Raw genomic sequence first — 7,983 nt, forward strand, 5'->3', positions numbered from 1 at the left:
TTTTTATTTAATGAAATCGATATACATATTGATGGTTTTATTAAAATTATTAATTATAGTAAAATTTATGTGAGACCCATTATAATAATAATGATAATAAAATCATTGTTTATATATTAATTTTATGATATAATTTTTCAAATAAGATAATTAAATCTAATTTATACAGATCACCGCTTTATATATATATATGTGGCGGGATCGTCCTGCGTCGATTAGGGTTGCGCTCAGCCTGACCTGCAGATTGCTGCTTGGCCTTGCTTGCTCAGGAGTTCTAGCTAAGTCTTCTTGATTTTGTTTTTTTGGATTTCATCCCTCCTTTGAATCGAAAAAAAAATTGTACACTTACACTAAAAATAAATTATGAACATTGTTTGCGCTTAGCATTATTCCTGTGACTTGTAAATAATTGTCAAGGACATGATGTAAATGATGATGAACTATCAAAATCTTCTCATCTAGAAGTCGCTAATTTTGAATTTCCAAGATTTCAATGCCAAATTTTCATGAAAAACAAAAAGAAGATTGCGAAAATTCATGGTGCTCCATTTGAAAAGTACAGCGATGATGAGAATAAATAAGTGAAGGTGGGGATTCTATTCATCACTGTAACTTGCACACACAGCAGAGAGATAAGCGAAAGTACAACCACAATGCCGGAATCACATCCGATGATTGGTGGAGATGGCACGTACAGCTACACAAAAAACTCCTACTTACAGGTAAAATCATTCAAATCAGAGAGAGATTAATCTTCTTAATGTTTAGACGTAAATAATATATACTTGATCTTCCTATGTGCAGAGAGAAGGCATAAAATATGCTAAGGGGCTGATTGATGAGACAATTGCTCACAAGCTTGACATAAAAGATCTGCTTTCTAATTCAAGGTCTTTTAAGATTGCAGATTTGGGATGTTCTGTTGGACCCAACACCTTTATTTGCATGGAAAGTGTTATTCAAGCCGTGAAACATAAGTTCCAATCCCATGGTCTCACTGAACAAATCCCTGATTTTCAAGTTTTCTTTAGTGATCATACCTTCAATGATTTCAATACTCTCTTCAGATCTCTCCCTCCAGAAAGACCATATTTTGCTGCTGGTGTGCCAGGGTCATTCCACGGGAGGCTATTCCCTGAGTCCTCTGTTCATTTTGTCCATAGCTCCCATGCTTTACATTGGATCTCCCAGGTGCCAAAAGAGATCCTGGATAAGAGCTCACCTGCATGGAACAAGGGCAGAATTTACTACACAGGTGCACCAGATGAAGTTGGAAAAGCTTATGCCATCCAGTTTGCAAAGGACGTGGACATTTTTCTGGACGCTAGAGCTAAAGAGCTTGTGGTTGGTGGTATGATGGTGCTTATTTTGCCTGGAATCCATAATGGTATTTCTCATTCCTGTGCAGTAGTTAATGTGATGCTCGATCTTTTAGGATCCTGCCTCATGGATATGTGCAAAGAGGTGAGCCCAAGAACTAGTGTAACAATTGTATGCAATATAGTTATGAATTGTATTAATCAATTTTTACTCAATTATACAGGGATTGGTGAGCGAAGCTCAAGTGGACTCTTTCAATTTGCCTATGTATGTTCCCTCTCCTAAGGAGATGATAGAGCTTGTAGAAAGAAATGGGAGCTTCAAAATTGAGCGAATGGAGCTATTTGACCCTGTACCTGGCAATGAAGCGCAAATCTTGCGCAGCGGCCATGCATGGAAGATGCACTTCAGGGCTGGATTGGAGGGTGTTTTTAGCAAGCATTTTGCAAGTGAGACTATAGATGAATTGTTTGATCGTTTTCCCAACAAGGCGGCAGAAAAACTGAAGGCCACCTTAACTGAAACAACTCTTCTATTTATTGCTCTAAAACGGAAATGATCCATCCACTTGAAGTCCATAAGCTTTGGCTCCTGCCCCACATAGTTTTCCTTGTCATATTTATGCAACCCTAATGTTGAATGAGTATGAAATTCATAATAAATTTGATTGCTCTATTGCCAATTAGTAAGCAATATTTAAGAAATTTTATTTTATTTTCACGCCTTTTTTTTTTTTTTTCTTGATTGGAGTTCGAAATTATTGAAAATCCAAGATCTAATAAAATTAGGATTTGAGTTAAAACTATAAAAAAAAAAAATTGAGTACAATTTATTAGGAAGAAAATTAAAAAAAAAAAAGAAGAAAGAAAATCGGTCGTCAAAAAAGTCCAAATTAAAGTTGGGTTTACTTTTCTAAGAGTCCAAAATTGGACTCTCTCACGTGGCCTGTTAAAGGTGGGAGCGGCCATAATTTGTGAAAGGCACGAGCGCGTGTAAAGTGAAACACACGCGGTGTGATGAGTGGCCGTGCAGTGAGCTGTGATCAGTACGTTCGGAAAAGATAATATTTTGGTGTTTCAACTTTTTTTAATGTCAGGTAACCTCTTTTCCTCTCCTCTTTCCTCTACTCTTTTTTCTCTTTTAATTTTTTTTTAGCAGCTACCATTGAATTTCTCTTTGGTGCTCACCTTCAGTTCTTTTTTTTTTTTTTTTTCCTTATTTTGTTATTTTTATTAATTTTTTTAATAAATTTTCAAATTTGTATGTATTTGAAACATATCTAGATTTCTCTCTTTAATTTTGATTAGGAATATATCTAAAATTTTTTTTTTCAATATTGGTCCTATTTTCCTATTAGTGGAGTCTTTTTTTCTCCTCTTAACAAAATTTTATTTATTTTTAACAGTATTTGAATGGACTAATTAATAATTTAAAATATAATATGAATCGTTAATTTTTTTAATTTAGTTGAAGACTTTGATTGTTTTAAGTATGGGTAATGGTGCTTTGTAAATAGATTCTATTACTGTAGCTTATTTTTTAATTGATATTTAGTGATTTAATCTCTTTTATAGACTATAGAGATAATAAGTTCTGGAAAGGATAATATTATAAATTTTTTTTTAATTTTCTACAATAAAAAAAGAATTAATTACTATTTGGCATATTATTCACTTTTGATCAGATTCTACTCAACTCAACTCAATTAAGTTTTTATCCCAAAAATTTGAGGTTAGCTATATGAATTCGCTTTCTCTACTCTAAACGATTTTGGGTTAAATCCTCAGAAATGTGTAATATTTGCAGGTTATGTTGTACTAATCTCACCCAAGTCAATTTAGGTCTATCTTTTTTTTTCTCTTTTTTTTTTCTTTCTATCATCTAACATAATGTGCTCTACTTGTCTAACTGAAGTCTCTGTATGTTTATACTTCACATGACCAAACCATCTCAATTTTTCTTCTCTCAACTTATCCTTAATTGTCACCACTCATACCTTTTCTCTAATACTCTTATTACAGACTTTATCTAGTTTAATATGGCCACTCATCAACCTTAACATTCTCATCTCTTCAACTCTTATCTTATACGATACAACTCTTATCTTTGATCAGATTATATTGAAAATTTTAATTATCTGTGTTTATTATTTTTTCTCTTATGAGAAAATTATATTATACTTATCTTATAATTTTTATTAATGAATTGTGAATTTTTTTTATAAAAATAAAAAAACAATTTTCAATGTAATTTTAATAGTCATTAGTTAATTCTCACCTTAAGCTTGGTCCGAAAATTATTGGCTTGCAAAAATTTTTCTTTTTATAATTTTTAATAATACATTTGACAAGTAAATACATAAGATATAAAAATAGCATTATAATAAAAGTGGTGATCAAAATTATTTTGGTGCCATCCACTTATTAATTAGGCTGCCTCTATGATTAAAGCTAAACTATATTAATTTGCATGAGCAATGACGTCCAATATTTTAATTAAGTTGCAGTTTAAAGGAATATATATACAAGTAATTGAGTTATGGACCAGCAATAATTGACATGCCCAAGTCATGTGGTCCTTTATAGGAGCCTTAGCATCTTAACATAATTAAACAAAATAAAATGAAAGAAGAAAATGATAGAATTATTTTTTAAACAAGAAATACGCCAAATCTCCTATGTAATTACAAATAAATTTTATTTAAAATTTTGAGAATTATTATCATTATTGTCTTTCTGCTATTAGTTTGCATTTGGTTGTTGTGATACCCAAAAAAAAATTATTCTATATCATTGATACAGTACATATTATAGCATTGTTTGATTGTGCCAATTTTTTTTTTTTTTTAATGTCAAGTTTATATGCAAATGAGCTTGATATTATAAAAGTTTTAATTAATTATATTTTTAAATATATTTTTTTATTCAATATTTTTTTGTCAAATTTTATCATTATATATATATATATATATATATATATATATATATATATATATATATATATATATATATATATATATATATATATATTCCCTCATAAATGCCTCACTACATACGAATTCAAGATTGAAACCTCCTAATAAAAATTTCAAAGACTTTATTGGTGAGATGTCCATTCACACAATATCCAACAAGAAAATTTTATGTAAAAATTTCCGTTTAAATTTAATTTATCTTGAATTTAAAATATAATATGTTAAAGTGTATATAAAATAAATAAAATATATATATTTATTTCTTAAATTTATAATAGAACAATAAAGTAAGTCTAGATATAAGTTTTTCTCTATTCATGGATTATATATTTCAATCCAAAGACTTTGAGATCTCTCTCATCTTCCGGCTATAACAAAAGCTTATCATGGCAACTAGTAGTGTTCTCTTCAATTGGATCATTGTTGTTCTTCTGGTGCGAGCCTTAGTCAAAACAATTACAAATTCTTGCGCCAGGACTCGCCACCCACCAGGTCCTCCATCCCTACCCATCATAGGCCACCTTCACTTGCTAAGCTCTAATTTACCAAAATCTCTTCAAATCCTAGCTAGCCGCTATGGCCCAATCATGCAGATCCTAATGGGAGGAAAGCCTGTTGTTGTAGTATCAGACGCAAAAACAGCCAAAGAAATTTTGAAAACCCATGACGTTGATTTTGCTTCTAAGTATGTTCTTGGTTTCGGTCTCTCAAAATTCAACATATATGATGGGAATAGCTTCATCAACAGCCAATATGGCACGTACTGGAGGTTCATGAAGAAGCTATGCAGGACACAGCTATTTGCAGGGCCACAGCTTGACCTGTTTATCCATATTCGAGAGCAAGAAACGCTAAAGCTTTTAAAATCACTAGTGGAGAGATCTAGAGAAGGAGAACTCTGTGATTTAGGTATGGAAATATCAAACTTGGCAAATAATATTATTTGCAAGATGACACTGGGCAAAAGATGTGCAGAAGACCCTAATTTACCCATGAAGATAAGGAAATCGATTGGAGCCATAATGGAATATACAGCAAAGCTAAGCTTCACTCAAGTCTTTGGGCCTTTGAAGAAATTTGATCTCTCTGGAAATGGGAAAAAGCTTATATCAGTGACTTGGGAGTTCGACGGGCTAATGGAGCAGCTCTTCAAGGAGTATGAAGATAGCAGAATTAATGATTCAGGACAAGAAGAGGATGATTTGATAAGCATATTGTTGGAGACCTACAGAGACACAAGTGCCGAACTGAAAATAACCAGAAATCAGATCAAAACTTTCTTCCTTGTGAGTTCTTTAATTTACTTCTTCTAGACATATATATGGTGTTGCATGCTTCATATATAAATTCTTATTACAATCTGGGTTGACATATGCAGGATCAACAGATTAATTATCAAGGTGTACAATCCTATCTCATATATTCAGTCATTAAAAAAATTACCACATGAAAAAAGTTGTATAAAATTAATTCCACTTACTTTTAAAACGAGAAATTAATTAATTTGCTTAAAAAAAAGAACTCAATTAATTTTAAATTTAATTTAATTTAATTTTCTCTAATATACTCTTTTATCCATTTTATTTATCGCATTTGAATTTTTCTTTCATCTAAAATTATCTGTCGCTCTTACAAAATTAAAAAGTATTAACCTTTTTTTTTAATTTTATCCTTTATTTATACTAAATATAATAAATATTTATACAAGAAATAATTATACGAGATAATGGATAATTTAACATTACTAATATATTTTATAAAAATGAAGTTACCCAAATATGACAGATTAGCTTTTATAAATTAACCGAATATAATCCAAAAGTAGATAAGATTTTTCAAATAACTATAATTTTTATTTGGATGAAAATTTAAATTTTTATTTCAAATACAAAATTATAAAATTTTTAAATAATATATCTTTTTAATTTAACGGAGGCATTATGGACCAAGTATAATTAATAAGTTACACAACAAGAGGTAACTCCCGTTCCTTTCTTACCATAAAAGTGAATAAGCCGTGCATGAAAAGACTTAAACTCAATATACCTAATATATTTAAAATAGGTAATCTTAAAATACTTTTTAACAGAATCAAACATTAATCAATCAATAAAGAAAAAAAACTCTAATGTTTATCAGGTTGAACTAACCCATTGGTTTAAAATTATTACACTTATCTAAATGGAGTGATATATAATTTTATTTATAGAACCCTAATAAACAACTTTTATTGATTATTTATCTATCGCCACTACATGTAGATTTCATTATCAAATAGCTCATTAATTTAAGCTATAAAAGTTAAATTCATTTATTTTCTGATCTGATTGATAGAATAATAATTGGGCTAATTTTTTCTTATTGTGCTTTCATTTATAACGATTGTTTATGAAATAATTAAAGCAAAGAATTGGCAACATTTCCTTGGATTATTACAAAAAGATCATGCCTATAGATTATAGAAAACTTTTAATTTAACTTATTATAATCTTGATTGGCAGGAAATATTCTTGGCGGGTGTGGATACTACAGCAGCAACTATACAATGGGCCATTGCAGAGCTAATCAACAATCCAAAGATATTGAAGAAGCTAAGAGAGGAGATAGACTCAGAGGTGGGATCAAGCAGGCTAGTTAAAGAATCAGACATCCAAAATCTTCCATACTTGGAAGCCATCGTCAAAGAAACACTGAGAAAGCATCCTCCAGGACCCTTACTCCGTAGAGAATGTAACACAGACACCAAGATCAATAAATATGAGATAGAAACAGGTACTAAGATCCTCATCAATGCCTATGCCATCATGCAGGACCCTAACATCTACAGTGAACCTGATAAGTTCATACCAGAGAGGTTCTTGGTAGATCATCAAGAAATGGACTTTTATGGTCAGGATCTTCATTTCCTTCCATTTGGTAGCGGAAGGAGAGCTTGCATTGGAATATCACATGCTTTGATTGTGACAAATGTGACGATTGCATCTCTCATACAGTGTTTTGATTGGAAGTTGAAAGATGGAGACAAATATGATATTAAATTAACCACTGGATATTCTGGAGCTATGGCACTCCCTCTTGTGTGTTATCCCATCACACGTTTTGATCCCTTCAAGGAATAATGCCTAGAAGCAAGCAATTGCCATCTATTGTCTTTCCCTTTCCTTACCAAATAAAAAAGTGTATGTATATATATGTCCTGTTGGTGCTATTCAATCAGAGAACTTTACCCTTGTGTCTTCCATGCACAGATTAAAATATTGTGTGTTACTTGTGGATTTATATCATCAGTAAAAATTCTGTCTTCTTGGTAGTTTTCACTTGTTAAAAGTTATTTGCTTTGTGCTTTAAGTTAAAAATTATATTTATTTTGCCTTTTAATCATCGATTAATTCCCTCAAGACTTGCCCTCTTTTGATTGAATCACCTAGCAAGCATTTGTTTTCCACAATCACTCCAACTTTAATTGCAAGAATGTCTATAGCTTGATGGGTGGACGTGGTAGGAGGTTGAGTGGATTGGAGTTCGGATCATTTGGATTTGAATTTTGATTACCGAAATTTGAATTTAATGTTATTTATCTTTGAGCATAGGATAAATTCTTATGGTTTTTTTTTTAAGTGCAATTATACTGAAAACATATTATATTACTATGTTAATATGAATGTATATTTAAAAAAAAATTAATAACC

At 30.9% G+C, this 7,983-nt stretch overlaps 2 protein-coding genes across 2 annotated transcripts; both read left to right on the forward strand.

Moving 5' to 3' along the window:
- Nucleotides 1-549: 549 nt before the first annotated feature.
- On the forward strand, nt 550-2,005 carry LOC131175979 (loganic acid O-methyltransferase-like). The gene is made up of 3 exons (XM_058140907.1): nt 550-722; nt 805-1,464; nt 1,544-2,005. The coding sequence occupies exons 1-3, from the start codon at nt 654-656 to the stop codon at nt 1,877-1,879; spliced, it is 1,065 nt and encodes a 354-aa protein (XP_057996890.1). The 5' UTR covers nt 550-653; the 3' UTR covers nt 1,880-2,005.
- A 2,675-nt stretch (nt 2,006-4,680) lies between these two features.
- On the forward strand, nt 4,681-7,413 carry LOC131175977 (3,9-dihydroxypterocarpan 6A-monooxygenase-like). The gene is made up of 2 exons (XM_058140905.1): nt 4,681-5,580; nt 6,796-7,413. The coding sequence occupies exons 1-2, from the start codon at nt 4,681-4,683 to the stop codon at nt 7,411-7,413; spliced, it is 1,518 nt and encodes a 505-aa protein (XP_057996888.1).
- Nucleotides 7,414-7,983: the final 570 nt, after the last annotated feature.

The sequence above is a fragment of the Hevea brasiliensis genome, chromosome 18 (genome assembly GCF_030052815.1).
Source record: "Hevea brasiliensis isolate MT/VB/25A 57/8 chromosome 18, ASM3005281v1, whole genome shotgun sequence".
Classification (NCBI taxonomy): domain Eukaryota; kingdom Viridiplantae; phylum Streptophyta; class Magnoliopsida; order Malpighiales; family Euphorbiaceae; genus Hevea; species Hevea brasiliensis.